The sequence below is a fragment of the Eublepharis macularius genome, chromosome 8 (assembly GCF_028583425.1).
Source record: "Eublepharis macularius isolate TG4126 chromosome 8, MPM_Emac_v1.0, whole genome shotgun sequence".
In the NCBI taxonomy this organism is placed as follows: domain Eukaryota; kingdom Metazoa; phylum Chordata; class Lepidosauria; order Squamata; family Eublepharidae; genus Eublepharis; species Eublepharis macularius.
Genome location: NC_072797.1, coordinates 44,193,342 through 44,216,649, shown reverse-complemented (window position 1 = coordinate 44,216,649; position 23,308 = coordinate 44,193,342). Strand labels below are relative to the sequence as shown.

Sequence of the window (23,308 nt, the reverse complement as noted above, 5' to 3'; positions counted from 1 at the left end):
TTTGATCAAAATTTTGCACCAAATTCTGTGTAACAAACCCATCTCACAGGAAGAGATTGCTCTGCCTTTTCTGTTGCTCCCGCTGTTGAAAACATATGAATTCAGGAATGTACTAAGTCACATAGATGGGCGAGGAAAGGCTATTTAATTAAAATATTTTCATATTTTTCTTTCAGACATGTTCAAGGCAGCTACCAATATTTATAGCTACAAATATAAAATTGCACTAATAAAGCCAATCAAACTAGAGTAAAACTTCAATAGACCAACAGCAATGAAAACAACAGAATTCAAGAAAAGGAGCAGGAGAATAAAAATGTTAATCTGAAGCTTGAAAGATAAAAGTGTATTCACTAAACAGACCTCTCAGAGGGCATTCCAAGGATGGAGTGATAACACTGAAAAGACTCGAAAGTGCATACAAAGTATGCTTGTAGAGGGATAGGGGATTAAACCACTTGGCACTACCCCAGACATTCCCCTGTGGCATGTTGGCATGGCCACACTGGGCCCAGGGGACAACGATGCCCACCGCCATCCTAACTGGACTAAGGTAGAGAAGGTGCTGTTGTACTGGCTGGTGGTGGAGCTGCCAGTGTGGCCCTGGCTACTGCTAGAAGAAGCTCTGTGACCTCATACAGTTATGCCTCTTGGTGTATGAAGGCAGAACAGGTCTCTGCCCTAGGCCACACTGAATGGACACAGCTGTTAGTCTGGAAGCAGTGGAATGGCACCTTTGGACCAGCTCAGAGGTGTGCCTGTGCCCTCATGGCCCTAAGAGCAGGCCTGGTGCTGAGGCCTTGTGAAGAGATCCCGCCCATCATGGTAGGTGGTCATAGTGTTAGAGTCCTGTCGTGTGTCCTCAAAACCATGGTACATCCTCAGGGCTGGCAGGGGATGACTCCCCATGCCCCTGCTGCCTTTCTCCCTCCTAGCAATTTGTTTAGTGTAGTGGCTGGCTCCTGGCTAACAGGTGCCACAGCTGGCAAGGAGGTTGCTCCATACATGGCTCAGTGATTGCAGGCCTGGTACAAATCTGAGGATGGGGTGGCTCCTGGGCTGGGCTCTCTAATGCTAGGAGGTGCCCTCATCACTGATCATTGGAGGCCTGTGGCTGCCCTGGGTCCCTGGGATGGTGCATAGGTGGGACCTGGTCTGGCCCAGGGCTGCTGGCATGCTTTGATTGATGGTGTGCAGCAGGGGTTCCCAATGTGGCTCCCATGGCCACCTTGGCACTCGCCAAGTTTTTTTTAGAAACTGGGTGGGGCCAGGTGGGGTTCTTACCCAGCAGGCTACTGAAGATCTGATTGGCTATGCAGATAAAAATAACCTTTTTTCACTGGCAGCTCCCACCACAGTGTTTGTTTTATTTTCTCTCACCACTCTTTTCCAGTGTATTTTTACATTATCCCTCTTCTCTCTTGCACTTGGGTTTCCTCTGTATATGTGGGTCTGCCCTCCTCTGGCAGTCATTTTGTGGTTAGCTCCACCTCCTGTGATGGCCAGCTTGTGGTTGCACCCACTACCAGAATTCCAAAGGTACTCACAAGTTCAAAAAGATTGGGGAACCTTGGTGCGCAGGATAGTATGGACATCATCCCTTCCCTCTTGCTGTCTCAATTCTGTTTTGCACAGGCCTGTGCCTTTAAGGGGGTGCGGATGGGGTTTCAAGTAAGGACCCTCTTCTCATGTATTCCTGGAGCTGGTTCCCCGTGGCTGCCATCCTGGTGTTGGTTGGCTCCCCTGTTTATGTCTACTGCACAATCATGCTCCTGTTGTCTCCAGTGCTTGCTGGGGGAAACGTGCAGTTGTTGCCTGTGTGGCTCTGCTGCAGGCTGTTTTTCTGGTCCCCAGCCTGTGTGATTTGCTCTTAGGGAACAGACCAGTGGCACTGCTACTGTACTGGTGGCCAGCCACCTCCACCATGGCGGCTCTCAGGATTGTGCTGCCTGTCCGTTGTCAGAGTTTTATGGAAGGAAGAGCAAGATGGGATAGCAAATATGTGTATATAATCTTATGGTATGTGTCACTTGGAGAAGTACTGACTGGAAAGGGGCTATTTTCCTCAAAATATTAACGAATTCATTCTTTACCTCAGTATGTTTGCTGTAGCTTTTCTTTCTTGTGGCAAAAGGTCAGGATCTCTTAAAACTTCTTCCAGTAGATTTAGAACATTCATTTTAAGTTCATTATTTAGCTCAAAATCCTAAAAAAGAAAAAGGATTCCAAGTTAAGAAATTACATTATACTGCTATTCTTTGTAATGGGGTGAGTGATGGTTGTTTAAAGTTCCAAACTACTTTCAAATAATATTGAAACAATAATAAAATGGAAACATCTTCAACATTACAGAATTCTATCATAAAAAAATCTTGTTTCAGCTCAGTGATATACATGAATCAATCAGAGATGAAGACAGACCAATTCATCCAACTGATCCCAAGTCAGCAAAATGGCCTATGGAAGAGTTCTTCCTTTCAGACTTTCATGAAAACTGTCAGTAAAGCAGTCTATGCATTCCTTTTTACTGGCCATTCTATAGGGTTGAGGCAGTCAACAAGAAGGCTTGAGAATAGGGTTGCTAGGGACCTGGAGTCCCTCAACAGGGATCCCCATGACCCTGTAATCTCCCGGCGGGGGACTGGGAGCTGGTACTCACCCCGGCTTCCTATCTCCATGTGCATGCGTAGTGCACGCGCTCCCAGCTCGCGTGATGACGTCATTCTGTGAGTGACATCATCATGCAGGGTCAAAGGGTGCTCCTGGGTCAAAGGGGGCCTTTGTTGCCGCCACCGCTCTCGCTGCCGCTGCTGCTCGCTTGCTCGCTCTCATTTGGCGCACAGGGGCTGTGGCGGTGAGAAGCAGCAGCAGCGGTGAGAGCCAGTGACAGCGGTGGAAGTGAGAGTGAGCAGCCACGCTCGCAGCAAGAACCTGCTCTTGCTGCTGCTGCTGCTGCTGCTGCTGCCGCCGCCTCCATAAGTGGGTGTGGGGGGGGAAGGGTGGGATCTGGAGATCCCCGCCCCCAGTGGGAGAATGGCAACCCTACTTGAGAACAAACTATCATACTATACCGTAGGAAAGGGAACCAACGCTTCCCTGCTTATATTTTGATGCTAAAGAACACATCAAATATTTATTATTTAATGTAACCTCAGGACGATATTGGAGGTTAAGCTTTACAGTAAATCCTAAATACAATGTCACAGTGCAATCCTACTTAAGATTCTATGGTCAGTTATTTTTTGCATTATGAAGCAGCAAACTTGACTTGATCACTATGCATGTAGTGAACAATGAACTGCAGCTGTGCCCATCTCCCTGATGAGGGTACTTGCATAAGTTTCTGCTTAAGTCACATTTTGTTTTTAGGAACACACTTAAAACATTTTGCAAATATGCCTTCAGGATAGGAGCTAAGTTCTACTGATTCCAACAGAATAGGTATGCTAATGAGGGACCATTCATATCACCATTTTAAAAACATGGTGTAACAAATTCACTTTCAATTATTTTGAAATGCACAGCTGGTCTTATAAAAGATTGTATCCAGAATAGTGACATATTTCTTATTGCAGCCTGCTTTCAAATTATTTTTCAGGGTGTGATGAATCATAATCTATCGGACATAATAAGACCAACAGATATAGTTCAGCGCAGCTAAAGCTAGTGAATACAACAGCAGTCCTAAGGTCAACTCAGAATGCTACTCAGGTCTATTCAATAGGGCTTACTCCCAGGAAAATATTAGCCCTGGTACTCAAGTTTTGTTGACTTCAGCATAATTGCTGTGTTGGTTGCCCATTGCCCTTAGGACATCATAATTCCAAATATTTTACATAAAAAGCCTCATGCTGATTTCAGTGGAGCAGGCTTCCAAGTAAGTATGTCTAGAATTACTGTAATGACATTTGTTTTAAGAGTAGGTATAATATTTAGCGCACTATGGAATATTTCTTCCTTTGTAGTTCTATAAGTAGTAATTTTTCCTAAATCTATCTGTAATTGTGTGCCCAAATAATTTGATTTGCTCACACATAACAAACATTCTCTGTGCTTCAAATCATTTGTGAATAAATCAAACGTTTTCTTGTTTTGGAACTTCAACTTACGATTTTTTGTTTGTTTAAGATCCTCTTTTATCTTTTTCTTGTTTTTTAAAAAAATAAGAATATTGTTAAGGGTTAAATCTTCTGGTAGTAGAAAAGGAGAGGTTAAAGTACAGGCACATAAAAATATCTTTTGTAGATGTTAATGCTGGAGTCATTGAGAATCACTAATTCTAGTCATTTGCATTTGAGCTTACTGCAGATGTTTGGATAAAGGATTTAAACTGAAAAGCTTCATCTATTCAGTACATATGCAGCAGTTCCTTTTTATAGTAATTTGTTTGCTACTATGTGGGTAGCAATTCAGCATCTGTTTCCATAGAAACTGAAACAATAGTCATTTGCAAAGTTCTTGAAACTCTTGTATATTTACTTCGAATGTATAGTTGGGACACACACAGGGTTGCTTGGTCCCCCAGGAGCCAAACCAGGGGCCTGGGGGGGGAGTCAGTGGAGTACTTAATTGACATCATTTCCTGGTGTGATGGGGGCGCTGTGGGTTGCGCTGAAGCCAGATGCATTAAAAATCACCTCCAAACCGGCAATTTTTAATAAATCTGGCTTTAGCACGACCCACAGCTTCCCTGCTGTGCAAGTAAATGACATCATTTTCCGGCATGACAGGGGAATGCAGGAGCATGCTCCCCCCCCCCATGCCTTTTTCTACAGCTGGCCAGGTGTGCAGGGCCAAGAGGCAGCAGGTGGGGTGGAGGATCTCCTGTCCTGGCTGGGGGGGCTGGCAGCCTAGACATACACCTTATTACACTTATTACTACATATTTTAACTCTGGCTTTTAGTGACTTCTTTGGCTTAACAAACAAATCTGATTTTGGTTGTCCCTTGCTCCAAGCCTGTTTGTAAAAGATCCAAGCACTTACTTCTGCTAAGTGGGGAGGCTTCCTCCTTTGGAAAAACACCCCTTACTTAATGAAAGGGAATTTTTGAATTTATAGTTACTATTAATTATAAAATATATGTTACACAGTAATCTGTTTTAACAATTCTCAATGTAATATATTTCCTCATTGAAGATTGGAAGGAATGAGAGTGCTGCTGAGACTGGCTTGCTTAGGTTCATATCACAGCAGAGGTGAAACAAGGTCATCCAGTGAGCAAAGTGGGGATTTAAATTTGCATCCCCCAATTCCTAGTCTGAAATTCTAATCACTACACCACGCTGTCTTTCATGTGGTTGTTGCTGTTGAATAGTAGAAAGCAGCTGGGCCTGGTTGAAAAATGCAAGTCAGGTGGTAGCAAGCTGCCTGGTGGTTGCTGGTGGGCCTGGCTTTGATAAATCCTCCTTCAAAGGCCAAAACAGCCCTGGAAGGGTCCTGTTACTTCCCCCTGCCTCTTACTGACACAAATCAAGGCTGGAAGGCTGGCAATGTTCTTGTGGTTGCCTACCAACAGCATTGAGGGCATTCTTTTCTTTATAATAACAACAACAACATTTGATTTATATACCACCCTTCAGGACAACTTAATGCCACACTCAGAGTAGTTTTCAAAGTGTGTTATTATTATCCTCATGACAATCATCCTCTAGGTGGATGTGGCTGAGAGAGCACTGAAAGAGCTGTGACTGACCCAAGGTCACCCAGTTGGTTTCAAGTGTTGGAGTGGGGAATCAAACCTGGTTCTCCAGATTAGAGCCTTGATGCTCTTTAAGCTACAGTGCTCCTTTTATCATTTTAGTGGGTGTTAACCCATATATTTCAGATTTTTCTGGAAACCTGGGGCATTTTTTTCAGGTTTGAAGATCTGACTTGTTTGTCCATGCATCCAATCTCTCAATATAAGATTCCAAAGATTTGACCATGCTGAGAATTACATATTTTGATTTATGAACTTCGTTTATATCCCTGTTTCTCCCAAATGGTGATCCAAAGCAGCTTCCTCTCTTCCATTTTATCCGCACAACAGCCCTGTGAAGTAGGTTAGGGTGAGTGTGACTGACCCAGCAAGCTTCCATGACAGAGTGGGGATTTATACCAGGATCTCTCAGATCCTATTACAATATTCTAATCACTATCACATTGGCTCTAATTAAGAAATTCAAATTAATATTAGACTGATATCTAAATGTACATTTTCTATGATGATAGAAACTGGTGTGAGGATATGAAGTAGACATTTCTTAACTATGCACTGGCACAATTTAAGGGCAATAACTTTAAGTCTTTGGGAAGAAATACATATTTTTTATCACTGAAGAATGACCTCTTTTGATACCAGAGTAATGTAATAAGAACAATCTTTTCCCTATGATACTTCAGCAAGCTCTACATTTCTCACGTGGCAACAGAAATAAGCTACAGAAATATCTGGCATGTAGCAACTGAATGTTCAGAGGGCTGTTTAAAGCTTACAAGCAAAAAGGCTGTTGCTATATAGCAAAAAAAACTTTTCACTTCCCCTGCAGTACAATTATATTTATATGCAATTTAAATAGTTTTCACATTTATGACAAGATTTCTTTTTCATTCTTAAGCCTCTTTGGGATATACTTTTTTAAAAAGTAACAACTGTTTTACTGTAATAAATATAAAATAATTTGAAGATATGCTTAGTTAAACTGATGAGTTAGTGAAAGTATGAAATAGCATAGCAAACAGGTGAACTGTTGCTCTGATACTGTAGAATCAAGCAAACTTAGTGGTTTCATACATGTGCAAAATACACAAGTGGACCTTCATGAATAAACATTACCATTTACTTCAACACTGGATCCTCACCACACACACAAACACCCATGTGCAACCCTGCTTCATTGAATATACCCTCCAACACTGAGGTTTATTTACTGAAGAATGTACAAAGCTCCAGGATATTCTGCAGCTTAAAACCTCAAGATTTGCACCAAAAAGCTGTGCAGACAGGTTTTCAGGTTGCAAAAAAACAGGTTTTACTTACCATAACTGTTGTTCATCTAGGTCTTCCGTGCAGGCACACATGGGACTGCGCACGCGCAGGCCTGCCGATACCGGAGATTTTAATAGCTAAACACCACCAGGGGGCGCTCCCGCCTCTCAGCGCGCATGCGCGGCCGCTTTCCCGCCGAAACGGACCTTAAGAGGCGGAGCGCCCCTCACATACCCTCAGTTCCTCTTTCGCCGCCCCCTGCAAGGTAAGTACCAAGAGAGTTAGCGGGGAAGGAGGGAGGGCATGTGTGCCTGCACGGAAGACCTAGATGAACAACAGTTATGGTAAGTAAAACCTGTTTTTCATCTACGGTCTTCCTGTGCAGTCCCACATGGGAAGATTCCAAAGCTAAATACCTGGGTGGAGGTGACGCCAAAGCATCACTCAAAGATGGAGTGCAGAACTGCTGTGCCCACCGCTGTCTCCTTTCTATCTAGGATGTCCAGCGCATAATGCTTCACAAAGGTATCCGCCGAGGCCCACGTCGCCGCCCTGCAGATGTCCTGGAGTGGAACACCTCTGAAGAGAGCCGCTGACGACGCCTGGGACCTGGTGGAGTGGGCATGCACTTGCAAAGGACAAGGTAAGTTAGCAGCAGAATAACAGGTCAGTATAGCCTGGACCACCCATCTAGAGATAGTCTGAGCCGAAGCCCGGTTACCCTTCTTCGGTCCAGCAAAACAAATAAACAAATTAGAGTCAATCCTAAATGGTTTTACCCTATCTAAATAAAATAAAATGGCCCTGCGAACATCCAAAGAATGAAGGGCCGCCTCTGCCTCAGAAGCCGGAGTCGGAAAGAAAACCGGCAGAACCAATTCCTGAGATAAATGAAAACGGGATACTACTTTAGGTAAAAACTCAACCTTTGTACGAAGAACGACCTTCTCAGGGTGAAATTTCAAATAAGGGGGCTCGCAAGATAACGCTGCTAGCTCCCCAACCCTCCTGGCTGAAGTAGCCGCAACCAAAAAGGCCACTTTCATGGACAAAAAACGAAGTGGACAGGAAGCCAAGGGTTCAAACGGCTTAGACATCAAACGAGTCAGAACCAGGGGCAACGACCACTGAGGGACCAAAGCCCGCACAGGGGGAAACAAATTATTCAATCCCCTCAAAAATAATTTGGCAGAATAGTGGGAAAACACAGACTTTCTATCCACTGGAGGGTGAAAAGCAGAGATGGCTGCCAGATAAACCTTGACTGAGGAGTTGGCCAAACCCTCCTGTTTTACCTCCCACAAAAAGTCCAAAATCTCAGAAAGGGTGGACTCAAAAGGATCCAAACCCCTGCGACTACACCACACAGAAAATTTGTCCCACTTAAGGGCATAAGACTGCCTGGTAGACAAACGTCTAGCATTTAAGAGAACATTAGTCACAGCCTCGGAGAAGGCAGCCCCGGCCTGATCAACCACACTGTGAGTTTGAGTCTCCTGATGTCGTGGTGAAGAACCCCCCCGCAGGTCAGGAGATCGGGAACCACCGGGAGACGGATCGATTGAGTCTGTAGACTCAGAAGGGAGTGAAACCATGGTTGCCTCGGCCAATACGGGGTCACCAGGATGACGGACGCTCTGTCCCTCTGGATCTTGCTGAGGACCCGTGCCAGAAGCGGGAACGGAGGGAAAGCATAACACAGGGGACCTGACCAACTTAACTGAAACGCGTCCCCACTTGATTCTGGGCCTACTCCTCCTCTGGAACAATAAGCTAGGACCTTGCGATTTTCCACAGTCGCAAACAGGTCCAACTCTGGAGTCCCCCATTCCGAGAAGATAGGGGTGAGATACTTGTCCTGGAGGGACCACTCGTAGTTTTCCCTGTGGAGCCTGCTCAGGTGGTCCGCCATGGAATTCTGCACCCCCGGGATGTGAACTGCATGCAGCCAGACAGCATGATCTATGGCCCACTTCCAGAGTCTCATCGCCTCCGTGCAGAGAGCCACAGACGCCGTGCCACCTTGCTTGTTGATGTAAAACATCGCCGTCGTGTTGTCGGTCAGGACCTGAACGGACTTGTTCCGCACGACATCTGTAAAGGAGATCAATGCATATAAAATTGCCCGTAACTCAAGAACATTAATATGTTCCTCACGTTCAGATTCAGACCATAACCCATGGGCATAAAGGCCAGCACAGTGAGCCCCCCAACCGAAAAGGGAAGCATCGGAAGTAACTGACAGATGAGTTTGGTGAAAACCAAACTCCATCCCTTTAAATAAATTAGCATCATCCAGCCACCACTCCAGGGAGGACAGCACCCCCCTAGGGACGGAAAGTCTCCTATTTTGAGAATCACGGGCCGGTGAGAATACTGACTTGAACCACAATTGGAAGGGTCGCATAAATAACCTGGCCAGCGGAACCACAGCCGTAGTAGAAGCCATGCAACCCAAAAGGGTCTGGATAAAGCGAACAGATTGGAAACGACACCTCTGAAGGGTCGAAATAAGCCTCTTAATTTTTGCAGCACGCTCTGAAGGCAAGAAGCCTGCATCCCGAACACCATCCAAAACCACTCCAATAAATTGGATGGAGCGCACCGGGGTCAACTTGGACTTCTTCTGATTAACAAAAAGACCCAGGCGTAAACATAAATTTAAGGTGAGATACACCTGATTGGACACAGAGTCAGCAGAATCACCAACCAAGAGCCAGTCATCCAGATAAGGAAAGATCTGGCAGCCCTGGAGGCGTAAATGAGCCACCACTACTGCCACACACTTGGTGAACACCCTAGGTGCAGTGGCCAACCCAAAGGGTAAAACATTGTATTGAAAGACACGTTGCCCATAGACAAAACGTAAAAACTTCCTGTGTTCAGGGAAAATTGAAATATGAAAATACGCATCCTTCAGATCCAGGACTGCAAACCACGACTGTTGGGGCAACAAGGCCAAAACCATCTGTAAAGTAACCATTTTGAATTTACGAACTCGTATAAATTTATTCAAACCCCTAAGATCCAGGATAGGCCGAAGCCCACCATCCTTCTTCTCCACTAAAAACAGATTGGAATAGAACCCCAAACCAGCTGAAGCAACCGGAATCTCCTCTATAGCCCCTTTCTGCAATAGGGCTGAGAGCTCTCCCAGGATCTCTGAACGAGGGGGGTCAGAAGAAAACACAGGGAGACGTAGGTAAGGTAAACCAAGAAATTCAACTTTATAACCAAACTGGATAATAGACAAAACCCAAACATCGGAACAAATTGAACACCAGGCATCCAAAAAAGCATTAAGCCTGTCCCCAAATGTGGGGTCAGGTCCCTGTGATTGTCAGAATTGCTTATGCAATTGGTCCTGGTCCTTGGCCTGATGCTGTTGGGAACCAGGCTTGGGACGTTGGCCCTGCCTTCGTCTGGGAAAGGCAGATTGTGGGCTCTGGTAGCTCCTGCGCTGCTGGTAAGCATACCCTTGATAGGGCTGATAGCGGTGTTGTCTGCCACGCTGGAAGGAGCGATAGTATGGGCGAGAAGGCTGCTGCGACGGCTGGTGTAGAACCCCATACGAGCGGGCTGTCAAACGGTCAGTCCTCTTCTTAGAGAGGAACTCGTCAGTTTTCTCTGAAAACAGAGTGGTGCCCTCGAACGGCAGGTCCTCAACCCTGTTCCTTGTCTCAACTGGCAGGGCGGTCGTGCGAAGCCATGCGTACCTGCGCAGTACCACCGAGGAGAGAAGTGATCGAGACGCAGTGTCAGCCATACTTCTCCCAACATTAATTTGGTGTCTGGATAGACGAACAGCCTCCTCCTGAATGACCCGAAGCAGAGTGCGCTGATCTTCGGGAAGCTTAGGAAGAAAAGACGCCACCTTCTTCCATAAAAACAGCTGATAAGCCGCCATCATTGCGGCATAATTCGCCACTTTGATGCCAAACGTAGCCGAAGTATACAACTTCCTACCCAAGGCATCGATCTTTCTACTATCCTTGTCAGTTGGAGCCGATAGCGAGCCCTGGCGAGGCCGAGCTTGCATCTCCTCGGTGACAAGTGAGGATGGAGGAGGGTGAACGGCCAGGAACGGATGAGCATCGTCCTTGGTTCTGTACAAGCTCTCCACTTTTCGATTAGTGGCGGTAGCAGACGCAGGTCGAGACTGCAGCTTCTTCCATAGATCAGCAAACCCCTCAATAAGGGGAAAGGCAATCGAGGGAGTAGAACCCGAATAGATATGTTGCAATATCTTATCAGTAAATTTAGATTCAGTGGAAGTCACTTCAAGGTCCAGGGCTTTCGCCATTCTTTGGAGCAACTCGTTGTAGGCCCGAAAATCATCAGTGGGCGAGGCCTCATCAGATGGCCCAATCTCCTTTTCAGGTGACTCCGACAGAGGAGAAACACTGTAACGGGCCCGGGGTCGTGGAGAGACCCGATCCGACGGGAGGCGGGACGGGTCATAGCCAACATCGGAACCGACTCGAAATGAGGGAGACAACGAGGCACCTCTATAATGCCGGTCCGAGTAGTATGAACTCTCCCTACTAAAGTAACGAGGGACAGGATCATCTCGACGTCGACTCTCCCTGGATCGACTCCGATAGGACCGTGGGGTCCGACAGCTAGAGCGACGGGCAGACCGACTCCGTCGACTCCGAGCCGACTGAATAGAGTCCGATTCGTACGAGGCCGATCGAGCCCGACCGGAAGGGGTAAGAGGCTTCTCGAGGAGAATGACATCGTCCTCCTGAGCCACCCGGTCCGGAGGAGTCTTGGACTGCGGACGATCACTCGCCTCTGCCTGCTGCTCCACTTGGACGGGAGCGGAGTCGACCGGAACCGACGGGGAAGAGGTGAGTAAGCCTTCCAACACTGCCTTATCATGCTTACTAGAATGCTTATGCTTCTTCTTTTTCTTTTCAGGAACGGCCTTCGATCTCACAGAAGGATCCGAAGTCATCGGAACCGTAGAGGTGGTCTGAGTTGGCGGAGTCGACCTCGGAACCGACGGAGTCGAACTTCTATGGGCGCCACGAGCAGGTGAAGCCGAGACAGCCGACGAGATCGAAGGAGGTCGACTTGCTAGATGTCTCGGAACCGAAGCGGTCGGTTCCGACAAACTCCGACCCGAAGGGATCCTCTCGGACCTCGACTCCGAGCGACTCGGAGACGGCTGAGAACGAGGAGTCTTGGAACCCGAAGGTACAGGAGGACGAGAGGACGCAGACGGAGCAGACGAAGACTTCGGTGGAGGGTCCTCGACCGACATCGCACGCTGCCAGAGAAAGGCATGCAAACGATCCGTCCGTTCCGCCCTGGCCTTAGAGGTAAACGCGCGGCAGTGCTTGCACGCCTGAGTGTTGTGAGTTTCCCCAAGGCAATATAAACAAATGGAATGGCCATCCGACCTTGTCATCTTACGATTGCAGGTCTCGCAACGCTTAAACAAGGCCTTCTCAGACATCGCGAACGAAGAAAGCTGTAAACCTCAACGATCGGCGGCGAAAGAGAAACTGAGGGTATGTGAGGGGCGCTCCGCCTCTTAAGGTCCGTTTCGGCGGGAAAGCGGCCGCGCATGCGCGCTGAGAGGCGGGAGCGCCCCCTGGTGGTGTTTAGCTATTAAAATCTCCGGTATCGGCAGGCCTGCGCGTGCGCAGTCCCATGTGGGACTGCACAGGAAGACCGTAGATGAATGGTGGTTTCGTAGCATGTGAAATATTTTAACAAAAATATGTCCTAGGGGGAAAAAGTCCCAGGGAAAACGTGATGACCATTATCAGTTCCCTCTTCTTGGACTGGAGAATCTCTTGCCTTGATCCGTACCCAAGGGCTGTTTCAGAGTCTCTCTACATGAGACATCTGACATGTGAAGAACACCTGTTGGGAGATGCAATGTTAACTGGGAAGGGTAGTTTAAAAAGACAGCACCTGCAGCAGGGAGCTGAGTGAAGGGGCTGTGAAATGCCAGAACGGAAACTTCAGCCCATTATTATCTCTCCAGGTCCAAGCCAGGCTCTGGAAGGCAGCTCCTGCCCATTTTCATTCTTCGCCACCCTCTGGTTGAGATCTCACACAGTTTTAGACTGGAGAGGTGAAATTGCAGAGCCTTGGAGAGGCAAAGACGAAATTAACAAACTCTCTGAGGAGTGATATCCACCAGTTCTGTCTTTTTAAACTATGCTTCCGAGCTAACATTGCATCTCCCTACACTTGACGAACATGCTCCAAGGTGTCTCATGTAGAGATACTCTCAGTGATTCTGGAGCCCTAAGCAAAAGTCCAAAATGGGGCCTGAGAATCACTGCCACCCTCCTGCCTCTCACCAGGGCCAACTGACAAGCGTCCCTCAACCTTATTCAAATAGCAGGTGTCTTGCAAGCAAGGAAGGAAAGACTGTCAGATAAATCTAATTATTTGCAAGGAAACTCCCACCTTCAAGGTGTCACTGAGGGGACCTCCTCCCCAACTGTTTATTCTTTCCATTGGATCTCAATAGAATTCTATCAGGATCACTTCTCCTGGATCTTTAAATTTGGGATGGAAAAAATATTAGGCAAAGAGCAGGGCAAAGGGAAGTAGATGGCTTTGCTACAAACAAAGTACCCTCTTCACATACCATGGTGATCCCAATGTCTCATCCAAACAAACGTCAGTTTGTTGAGCAATCACTGACTATAATGCTCCAGTAGTCTTAGTGGGAAGCTTGGCGGGAGGGAGGTACAAGGCACAGCCTAGCCCAAGACCACCAGCAATAAAGAGTATTTCCTCTCTAATCACTGTCTTGCTTCCAGAGACCTTTCTTTCCTGTGGTGATAGAAGCCCAAATACCACCCAACTTATTGTTTGCCATTGCCTGATGCTGACATCAATGCCACAAGAGATGACAACTTTGGGTCAACCATCCATGACAATGGGTTGGTCCACAGAGTGCATTTCCCATTCAGTGCCTTAGCACCCTCACCTGGCTTGGGACAAGGGGATTACAACAGCTGACTGGGAGAATGGGATGTGGAACCATTAAGTATACAGAAGGCAGAGCTCCCCACAGCCAGCCTCCTCCAAGCCTGTTGTCTCTATCTCTCATTGTTCCTGACTGTTGCAGCGGTTTGAGACCCCACTCAACTGCTCACTTCACTTTTGAATGATCCCACCATGCGCTGCTCCAAGAGGAGTATGAGGTTCCTCCTGGATGGGGACCACTTCCTGACCTTCCACTATCTTGGTGGGATGTCCCTTTTTCTCCAATGTGGAAAAACGGGCTAAGTTGTGTCACTCCGGTTGGTGTCTTTTCCCAGGAGGGCTGCCATTCAGAGGCAGGGCCAATACCTCCTGTCTCCTGCTCCCTGATTTGGTGCTGGAGCTTTTATCCCCCCCCCCGGATCATCAGCCCCCGGTCCACCCTCTGGATCTCACCCCAACACCACCTCTGGCACCACCTGCCATAGCTCTGTACCCCATCTGCCTCTCTACAGTTCCTTATTGGCTTGTGGGCAGGCGATTCTCTGAAGATGGGTTGACTCTGGGTGATTCTCTGATTAGGCATAGGCTCAGGGGCGACTCAATGGTTGGATGTAGGCTCTTGGGTGATGTTCTGGTTGGGATGTCAGCTTCAGGGTAATTCTCTGACAGGGTATAGGTTCCAAGGTGATTCTATGGAGGGGTGTAGGCTCTTTTGCTTCTGTGATGCTGGGTAATGACATTCCCTGATACTTGGCTGCCTGCCACACCAGCGAGCATGGGAGAGGCTTGCCATCAGCTGCTGGACCCATCACCTCCCTGCTGCTGTTTTCTGGCCTTTGTTGCTGCTGAAACCAGTGAGTGAGGGGGGCTAATCAGCCCACCATTGGTTGGGAGTGAGGGGGGCTGATCAGCACCCACAGATTGTCAGGGCAGGCTGCCAGCCTGTCAATATATCAATGGCAGGCTAGCCATCCCCGCCTGTTGCCTCTTGCAGCAGTGGGAAGAGGCCGCCATCTGCCACCTGACAACTGATTGCTGCAAGAGGAGAACCACACCACCCAACACAAACTGGGTTCTTACAAGCAGGAAGTCTCTAATCTTAGCCCCATGGGTGAGAGGAGGATAGGGGGATTTCCTGGATAAGTCTTGTTACTGATAAACCGGAGCTGGTTCATGACATTTGAAGATAGCATTTATTCCATTCCACAATTATAATTCCTGTTATGGCTAATTTAGAACTAAATCTAGACTGAATCATAATCAATTTATGTAATTGAATTACCTTAAACTTAGCCTGAATTGAAATAGGTAATGACAAACATAAGAGAAAATGTTATAATTTCCAAATGGACATACAGTTGATCTGTCCCTGACTTGGAATGAGTAATATGCAAGGAAATCTATTAGGTTCATTTAGCGTCAAGCAAAAAGTAGGAAACAGCATTGCAGGTGGCTGCTCATTCTTCTGGTCCAACAGCGGCAGTTTTAACTGCAATCTTAGGCATTCCGCTGGAAATAAGCCCCTGGAATACTGTGAAACTTACTTCTGAGTATATATGCAAGGATTGCACTGCATATCTGTCAGATATGATTGGATATAATTAGTTAAATTTACAAGCTATGTTCATAAAACGATTCCATATTTATCAAAGACATTTTACAGATTTGGTACCCCACAGCTTTAGAGATACTGCACAGATACCTTAAAAGAGCAATCTAGCCAACAGGGATTGTTACGTAACAGTTTTTAGCACTGTTTTAAAAATCTGACATTCCTTCCTATTTGCTTTCTGAGTTAAAATGTTTGATGGCTTTACTTTAAAAAGATCCAACTCATTGATGGAGAAGAGCCTGGCTGGGAAAGACTGCAGTTTACCCAGAGTAATTAATTCGGTGGATTTTATGCTGAGTTTGCAATCTGACGAGAATGTACTTTTTCTGAGCAGCTGCAGAAAATCAAAGCTTGAAATTCTTTTAATTCAATTGTGTTCATCTGTGCAGTTAAATGAAATGTTCTTTGTTGCTGTTTACGTGGTTGTGTTGAGTATACCTTATTTTTATTTTATTTGTTAATATGCAGCTGCAGATTTTATTGAATAAGCAGTTGCTGCTTTACAGTTTAGACTTGGTCAGGAATTGGCTGTGGTTTCCATCCTAGAAGAAAGCACACCACTGATCAGGGAACATCTGCTCTCACTAGAAAAAAGGAGATCACCATAGACATTCCAGGGGCTTCTGGGAGGATCCTTTCCTGGTGGAAGGAACATATGGAGGCAGGGAACAGAGCACAGCTCTTGTAATTGCAGGTCTGTACCGGATCATTGTGAGGATACAATGGAGGTTGCAAAAACTATTTATATCATCCTGTGCTCCTTCATAGAAGGGCAGATTTTAAGAGATCAACTAAATAAATAAAATTTACTTTATGCCAATTCTAATCATTGTCAGGGAGATGCAACACTAATGTTGTTCCAAGTAACTGAGATCCTTCACAAAGTAATTTACCTTGAGAATATCCATATTCCAATATTAATTTTCATATAGGGTAAAATAATGTTTGAATTATGAATAAGTCTGACATACTGCCATTCTTTGGGGAGAAGGACTGGGAGAGTTCAACCCTATTTACAGAAAAAGACTGGGAAGCAGGGTTAATATATTATATACTATTCCTCAAATCTACTCAGGAAATCCAGACTAAACATATGACTACATTAAATCAAGTCCTGGATCTACTCTCAAGAAGAAGTATACATACTTTCTTATTACTTTAATCATGACAATTAAGCTATTTTTTTTCTCTTGAGCAGCAGCAACATTAAAGACAATGTTAATAATGCAGCCTTGTAAAAACTGTACTATTCATATTATGGACCTCTAGAATCTAGTACATAGATTACATAGTACTACTAAAGGAAAATTTTATTGAATATACAAACAATGCAAAAGAAGCAGATCTCTTCCATAACAGAATATTTTCTGGAAAATATAATATAAAAATACCTGAGAATGTTTTGAAACCCAGTGGCGAAGAACGTTCAGAACACGATTGGTGGCTGCTCGACGTATTATGAACTCTTTATCACATGTCCGTTCAGTGTTATTGAATCCTATGCAATTAAGTGGATAATCATGGTTAAATAAGTGAACCTAAGAAACAGGTCTACAGAAATCACCAAAGGAAATTCCAAAGGCTCAGCAAGCTCTATACGTTGGCTTAGGTGGCCCACACCAGCTTTTCAACAACGATACAACAAAGAAAGATGGGTCACTGTCACCAGAAGTTTCACTATTTATTTACTTACCATTCCATTTTTGCATAACCATTCAACTGGATACTCATTCCCACCACCACAGATAACTCACCTGTCCAACATTTTATTATACTCAAAATAGGAAGCCCCAAATTAAGTAAACTCTTTCCTTCATCAACCAGTCTTTCCCCAATTGTATTAAGTTGATAACTTTCGAAAAATTGGTATTGTACATTAAGTATTATTTAACAGAATTGCAACCTTCTAAGCCCATTAGGGTTGCCAGGTCATGCCCATTAGGGTTGCTGAGCTTGCAGCAGGGACATGGGAGGACAATGGTGTCATATGCACCATAGCATCACTTATGGAAAAACGCGGAAGTGACATCATGTTGCTCTACGGGCTCAGCTAAAATGGTCTGCCCACAAAGGATCATGGATCCTTCTAGCTTCCAAAATCACTGAGGGGTTTTAGAATTCCAAACTCAGACCCTATTGAAGCCATGGTGGAAGCATGGAATCTGAAGCTCCTCAAAGGATCATGGATCCTTCTAGCTTCCAAAATCACTGAGGGATTTTAGAATTCCAAACTCAGATCCTATTGAAGCCATGGTGGAAGCATGGAATCTGAAGCTCCTTGAAACTATTGACAAGACTGTTCCTCATCAACCCCTCCCTCCCTTTCAGAAGAAATCAGGCCCATGGTTCACCATAGAGCTGGATAATGTAAAGAGGACTGGAAGGCATTTGGAAAGACGCTGACGGAAACATCATTGGGAATCTTGAAAAGTTCTATGCAATTCGTTTATGTTTTTATTATTTTTATAAGTAGTTAAAAATAATATTATCTCGATTCGGTTTCGTTTTCTCGGCCATGTCGGACGCTCCTCTCCGCAGGTCTGGGAGGAAGCGCCCGAGCAGCCTGACCGGGTGGCTGATCTGCGAAGATTAGCCCCCAGGACTCCCAGTGAGGGAGGCAGGGTCCGGAACGCGGTGGGAAGAGCCCCCTGAAATCGATGCAGGGGGTAAATTGCCCATTTGTTCCTATGGAGGCCGGCAGACGTGCGCGGCACCTCGAGTGCTGCTGGGCCATGGAAAACGGCAAAGAGCAGAACTAGGCGGAAGCCTGTAAGTAAGCGAATCCCTTCTGTTATTACAAGCGCACGCGAAGGAGTGGTGGGATCTGAAGCTAAGAAGGCTCGTTCTTCCCCCTCGCTGAGTTTCAGAATTTGGTCGGCGGTCCCCCCCCCTAAAATGGCAGCGAAAAAGCAGAGTCCCGCTTTGGGCAAGTCAATTTCGGCTGCCCTGCAGGGGAAAGGAGAGTCGCTCGAGGACTTGGTGGTCGGTTATCGAAGCCATAAAGCCCTTTGTTGACAAGCTGAATGAAACAGATCAAAGGGTGGGCTTAATTGAGAGCGAAGTGAAAACCATTAAGGAAGCAGCGGGGGGGCAGAGAAGTCTGCTCGGGAAAATGCGTCACTTGTGAGGGCAGCGAATAAAGAGTTAAAGCTGGTGGAGAACCAGCTGATCGGGCTACAAGTGGAACGAACACAGACAATTTTGCGCCTCCAGAACGTGAAAGAGGAGGAAAATGAGGATTTAAGGGATCTGGCTTCGGAACTATTGGCGACACCCGCGAGGGCAACTAAAGAAGAGGTAAAAAGCGCCATTTTGGAAGTCCATCGGGCTTCTTCAAAATATGCAATGAAGCGTCAGCTGCCTCGCGAGATCATCATCGATTTTTCATCTAAGAGGATCCGAGACACTATCCTATACAACTCATACAATGCGGATCTGGACTTTCTGGGTAATAAAGTTAAGATACTGAAGGATGTTCCATTCTTAGTCCGGAAAAGGAGATTTAAGTATAAAAGGTTTGCAGCTCTTCTGAGGGAACGTGGAATAAAGTATAAATGGCTATTTCCGGAAGGTATCTGGTTTAGTTACAAAGATCAAGCTTACAAGATAACATCAGAAGATCAACTAAGGGATTTTGAGGACAAAAACCAAGAATTTCAGCAAGACACCAAGCAAGAAGAAAAGGATTTGAAGTCTGAAGGGGGGGGGAGGGAACGAGCACTGCGGTTGCAGCTGCTCAGAGAGAACTGCGTCCGAGGCCCAGGGGAGGGAGGAAGACTTAATTTGGATTGTAATTTGTATTTTGCAAGGTCAACCACTCCATCAATATCTTACAAAGTTTTAATTTCTTAATAATGGCAGTATGAAGGGAAAGCATTATTTGTAGTGTAGTGTTGTTATATGTTGCTGTCTTTTTTCTTTCCTTCCCCTGCCCCCCTTCTTTCCCTCTGTATTGTTAGTTAATGTAGGTAATTAAAAAAAAATTCAAAAAAAAATTATCTCATATATGTATGCTATTATTAACTAAATATTTATATAATGTTGCCTTTAATAAGAGCTTGCACTTTAATGTGGTTTTTCACAAACACCTAGAGAATGTTTATGTGGGCTACAATTTAATTTGTAAATTGGTTTAACCCTTGTTAATCCAGCCTTTCTTAAACACACACACATGACTTGCTTTCTCAAATATTAAATAACCTTGATATCCCCTGGGAGCCTTTGTACCTCTGAAACAAAGTTTACATTCTACAAAATAAAAGCTTTATAACATTTTTAATTATTAAAAAATATATTCACAGTGCAATCCAGGTGAAGGGAGAAGAAGAGCAAAAACACTCAAGGATCCAATCAGTTCTAACACTGACATATCTCTCACTTATGTCAACATAAGCTGAAATTACTTTAGCACAGCTCCCTGGCAATGCCCCACCACTCCTAAGCACTCATGCTACCCCGCTGCAGCCACCTGCCATTGGGCCACAGATGCAAACCCCTGTGCTGGCATGGAAGTAAGCAGGCATACCAGGGGTAAGTCAGCTCCCTAAGCCACTGCAGGCCAGGAACACCCAACAGCAGCAGACACAATAAAAAAAAAAAGATGACATAACCCATAGTTGCCCAGGCAAAGGGAAAAGTCACCATCTTCACTGCCCCACCCAAATGGTCTGGAGGAACACAGGATGCTGTCTACAGCTGCAATCAGTCTTCTCCCTCCCATGCAGCAGCCCAAGCCCCTCCCCAGCACCCAATCACACCCCCTTCCCTAGATAAATCACTATCAGGAAGCTCTAGATCACGACTGTCAAACATATGGCCTGTGGGCCACATTCAGCCCCTCCAGGGCGCTTACATTGTCTGTAAGCTACTGGGGGAAAGATGGTGGCTTCTGTGCTGTCATGAAGGCACCCCTGCAGAAGTGCACCATCAGGCAGGTTTTGCCCATGTTGGGATTGACTGCGCCAGTGAGGCCTCCAGCTCCATGCTCGCTGCAGGGGATCAGCACACATGGGGAGGCTGAGCTGGCAAAGATGCACACGGTAAGGAGGGAGAGGGAGAGCTACCTGGCAGATGCAACTAGAGGCACCTGCCCATTGCCATGTCTGCTGGCCCTGGCCAAGGCTCAGCAGCAGCAGCCCAGTGTAATGGACTGGACGGGGTGCTGCTCGCTTATCAGAATTGCCAGCTGCCCAGCCAGCCAAATTTATGCAGCCAGCTGCAGCCACCACAGAGCTCTCACTTCACCAGTCAGGAGCTATTACTGTAGTAATACTGGCTAAGCACTTAGCATGAACACTTCAAAGGAAGGGCAAAGTCCAAACTTTGTGGCTAACATCCTTCATTGCAAACCCCTAATAGGTACTCCATCTTCAGAGACTCTGCTTGAAGGGGCAGGATGCACTAAAAAGTAAGCAAGAGCTGGGAATCTGGCTGCTCTACTTCCCCTGGTTCCCAAGGATCTAGTTGACATCCCAAGCTCTCTCACTCCAAAGTCCGCTCATAATGTAAGCAGTCAGATCCTTCCTTATACTGAAAGGGAAGTTTATGGAGATAGAATATCATAAACCCCTTGCCAAGACAGAGCGAATGCCAGCTGGCCTGGAGACTAGAAAGTTACCAGGATATGAGTCAGGGATGGATGACTGACTGACTATCCCTCCATGCCCCAGAGACACAGAGATAATGAGACTTCCTGAGAAAACTGCCTACCTAATCAATGCCTTCTTTACTTCCCCTCACCCATTTACCCTAATCAAAGCTATTCAGCAAACCTGAGAACATTTCCTATCCAGTACTTACCAGGTCATCAAGCAATATTTTCACAGGTAGTCACCTCAGATAGGAACCCTCAAACTCCTTTGTTCAACTCTGGAGATAGCCATTAAGCCATTGTTTTGTGGTAAAGATGTCAGTTTTGCTCCAGGGAATGTTTTGCCCTATAACTGGATTCCCAGCCATGTGCTATGTGTGTGTGGATTCTGGAATCCATCCATCCACCCCCAAACTCCTGATAGTGAAACACCGGTCATTCTTGCTGTTTCCTCTGCAAACCTCCTCCTCTTTGAGACTGGTAATTATCACCCTTCCCCCAAAACTGCTTTCCCATTTCCTCACTGTTTTCTTAGTTAGCCTTGTGTGTATGCTGTGTGTGGTTTTCTTTGTTTGCCTTTTTTTCCTCTTTAATTTAAAAAACATTTCCTGTTGAACATTTGCCTGTTTATTTAAGCATTCTCTAAGGGAATAATCACTGTAAAAATAGGTGAAGAACCCCAGTTACCTCCCTCTTGCTGCCTCTTTAATGCTAATTCCCCCAACCAATTAAGGAGACCTGCTACTGGAGTAAAACTAACAGTGCTGTAATATTAGGTCAGCAAAAGAGATGATATAAAATGAAATAATTCCACTGAATCCAATCGTAAGGAGAAAATAATTCTCTGAGTGCCTCTAATTTCCATTCATACAACTATGGCATAGCTTACGAACTTTGCAGGCAATCACAGCTCAGCTAAGCAGTAAATAAATCCCACCCAGGACACCCATTTTCTAGATGACAAGGTACATGACATAGGGCTACACCTCTGCCCTCATGTCATGAACACTTAGATCGCACACCTGGGGGAGTTGGTGATGGAAACTCTGGAACATCTTTTCTATTATCAATTATCATTTGTTTAATTGATTGATTATTTAGAGGTAGGAATTGATGGGTTCCTGATCAATCAAATCAATTAGATCAATCAAATCAATCCTGATCCTCGTCAATCAAACAGACTAGATACATAGCAACAGTTTTGATTTCCTGTGTAGACATGGGCACGAATCAAAATATGAATCAAATTTTGTGACAAATCGGGCCAATTCGTTTATCGCGAAAATGCATTTTGTGGGGCCACATTTTTCACAAAATCCATGACTCTGGGGGCCAATTAGTTCAATTTGTGAATGCTTCATGATGCCAGACAGGCTGGTGCTGATCCATTGATTCCCTAGGCAACATAGGCCTGGAATGTTTACAGACCTTTTGCTATGGAAGATTGTGGAAACCCAAATCTTAGCCCGCATAACCTTGATAGGCAGTTCTCCCTGCCAACCTGAGAGCTCCCATTCTGTTCTTTGAGAGCAACAAGCAGGGGGCAGATGGGCCTTCTGTGTAGCAAACTATTTGACTTGACAGTGTTTAGCCTTAAAATATCTACTTTCAAAATATCTCCTCTCAAGATCCAACAAAATGGACTGGCAGCAAGTTCTTGACATACAGAAGAAAGTATTTCTTCAGACAACCTATAGTTGCCCTATACCATTCATTCCCACAAAAACTGGCATACATATTGCTACCTCAGATGGCTTTATAAAGAGAAAGGATAGATCAATAAATAGCCATGACAGCTAAGGATGGAGCTTCTACGTTTAGGGCTGTATACCTATGATTATCAAATTCTAAAGTCCAAGGAATAAAGTTTGGCTATCCCCTTCATATTCTATTTGTATATTTTTTGATATACAATCCTATGGATTTTATGTTCAGGTACAGCAAGTCAATTCTTACGTTTCTAAGGAATTATCATCAAGTTACTAGGGAATTATGAGAGAGAGAGAGAGAGAGAGAGAGAGAGAGAGAGAGAGAGAGAGAGAGAGAGAGAGAGAGAGAGAGAGAGAGAGAGAGAGAGAGAATACTTCCAGTGCTTCCAGGTCATGACATCACTTCTGGGTTTTTTGCCTAAAGAGACATTGTGCACTGATATGGTACAGGTACCCTGTCCCCACCCT

The 23,308-nt window shown here is 45.5% G+C and overlaps 2 protein-coding genes across 3 annotated transcripts in view; both read right to left on the bottom strand.

The window, feature by feature from the left end:
- RASGRF2 (Ras protein specific guanine nucleotide releasing factor 2) overlaps positions 1–23,308 on the bottom strand; it is a 159,218-nt gene that overhangs the window by 25,515 nt on the left and 110,395 nt on the right. For both annotated transcript variants that reach the window (XM_054987368.1, XM_054987369.1), the window contains exons 18-19: positions 16,933–17,039; positions 2,094–2,206 (exon numbers count right to left, since the gene is read on the bottom strand). In XM_054987368.1, the coding sequence (XP_054843343.1) occupies positions 2,094–2,206; positions 16,933–17,039 (220 nt within the window). The remainder of the gene's footprint in view (positions 1–2,093; positions 2,207–16,932; positions 17,040–23,308) is intronic.
- Positions 7,033–8,778, bottom strand: LOC129334973 (uncharacterized). The gene is made up of 2 exons (XM_054987370.1): positions 7,386–8,778; positions 7,033–7,227 (listed from the first exon to the last, which is right to left on the bottom strand). The coding sequence occupies exon 1, from the start codon at positions 8,562–8,564 to the stop codon at positions 7,410–7,412; it is 1,155 nt and encodes a 384-aa protein (XP_054843345.1). The 5' UTR covers positions 8,565–8,778; the 3' UTR covers positions 7,033–7,227; positions 7,386–7,409.